Raw genomic sequence first — 1,909 nt, forward strand, 5'->3', positions numbered from 1 at the left:
TAAAGGAACATAATACAAATTATGGTGACATACATACCAAACCTGGCACAAAATATAGCCTTTGAGGAGTATATATAATGTTATATATTAAATATCATTGATATATTAAATAATATACTATACAGAATGATAATACATAAAATATTGATATTATATATAGTCCTAAAAGGCCATATATAGTGTCAGGTTTTATAGGCAGGCCACAATAATTTGTATCATGTTCCTTGGCTCAATAAAATTTTTCTTCAGGTAAACTTTAAACAACTGGAAATGTGCATTATTGGAAAACATTCAAAAATTTAAAATGCAGAAAAACATTAAACTATTAATGCTATGAAACAATAATGCATTAGTATCAGTTTTTCTTTATTTGTGTATGATTCAAACATAAAAGTAAAACTATACATTATTCAGAGTCTTTCATTTATCTGTCTGTGGTATTCAGAAGCTGTGGTAATTACATACTCTAAGTTCTACATGAAGCTAATTTGTTGGGTCCATAATTTTCTCATGGCCTTTTTCATTTCCTGATTTCTCAGTGTGTAAATAATAGGATTCAGCAAGGGAGTGATAACAGTGTAAAATACACCAAGAGTTTTATTGCTTGAAAAACTACCAAATGGCCAAGCATAGATAAAGATACAGGGTCCAAAGAACAGAGTGACCACAATTATGTGAGCAGACAATGTGGACAGAGCCTTGGAAAGGCTGCCAGGCGATTTGTGCCTTACAATTACCAGAATGACAGTGTATGAAACAAGCAGGAGGATGAAACAGAGAAAAGAGAGAAGCCCACTGTCAGCAATGACAAATAACTCTAGAGTGTATGTTTCAATGCAAGCAAGCTTGATTACCAGGGGAAGATCACAAAATATGTTATTTATAATATTATTGCTACAGAAAGGCAAATTCACTGTCAATACCATCTGGCTCATGGTGTGTATGAAGCCAATTGTCCAGGAAAGTATAACAAACCTGCTCAGCAACCCACGACTCATGATTATCTTGTAGTGCAAGGGTTTGCATATGGCCACATACCTGTCGAAGGCCATGACTATCAGAAGTGTCATTTCAGCACCACCAAATAAATGCATAAAAAACATCTGGGCCATGCAGCCCCATAAGGAGATGCTCTTGTGTGCTGCAAGCAAGTCTGTGATCATCTTGGGTGTTGTCACAGTGGAAAGACACATGTCCAGAAAGGAGAGGTTTCCAAGAAGAAAGTACATGGGAGAATGGAGGGTAGAATTAGCTGCCACTGTGAGTATAATAAGAGTGTTGCCCACCACGGTAGCACCATAGATCAAAGAAAATGTTACAAACAAGAAAGTTTGAAGTTGCCAATCTCCAGAAAATCCCACCAATATAAATTCAGTCACTGCTGATCCATTCTCATAATCCATTTATTCAACTCAGAGAGGTTCTGGAAGTTCTTTAAACACAAAGAGGTGAAAAACAAAATAAGCCAGAGTTAGTATCAGTATGTTTGTATTTTTATTATTTGTTGATAACACTAACTAATGATTTGAAAGTATGCAATACTTAACACACCATCATGTCACAGTATAATTTGAAACAATTTTATGCATCACATAACTTTAAAACTATATTCTTATAGTTATGCAAAATAGAAAGCATTTGAATGGGTGAAAATTCTATTTCTATCTTAACAAAGAACATATTTCAACAGATCTTCTCTTTTTCCCATTACTTTGTTCACATAAAAATAAAGATAAAAAATAAAGATAATGATTAGATTATAATGACTATTTATTTTGCCTATAACTTGTCATAGTCTTCCATTCGTTGGATTCTTTTCAGTTATGTTGTTCAAATATATAAGGAATCTATCATTGTAACACTAAATACATTGCTCTGTATTTCTGACAAGATCAACAAAGATTTCCTA

At 33.4% G+C, this 1,909-nt stretch overlaps 1 protein-coding gene across 1 annotated transcript; it reads right to left on the minus strand.

Annotated features, from left to right (window-relative positions):
- Positions 1 to 473: 473 nt before the first annotated feature.
- Positions 474 to 1,403, minus strand: LOC127187134 (olfactory receptor 4L1-like). The gene has a single exon (XM_051143352.1). The coding sequence runs from the start codon at positions 1,401 to 1,403 to the stop codon at positions 474 to 476; it is 930 nt and encodes a 309-aa protein (XP_050999309.1).
- Between the last annotated feature and the right edge of the window lie 506 nt (positions 1,404 to 1,909).

Source organism: Acomys russatus, chromosome 3 (genome assembly GCF_903995435.1).
Source record: "Acomys russatus chromosome 3, mAcoRus1.1, whole genome shotgun sequence".
Lineage (NCBI taxonomy): Eukaryota > Metazoa > Chordata > Mammalia > Rodentia > Muridae > Acomys > Acomys russatus.

Coding starts and splice junctions, on each gene's coding strand:
- LOC127187134 (XM_051143352.1), bottom strand. CDS start 1,403: ATGGATTATGAGAATGGATCAGCAGTGACTGAATTTATATTGGTGGGA.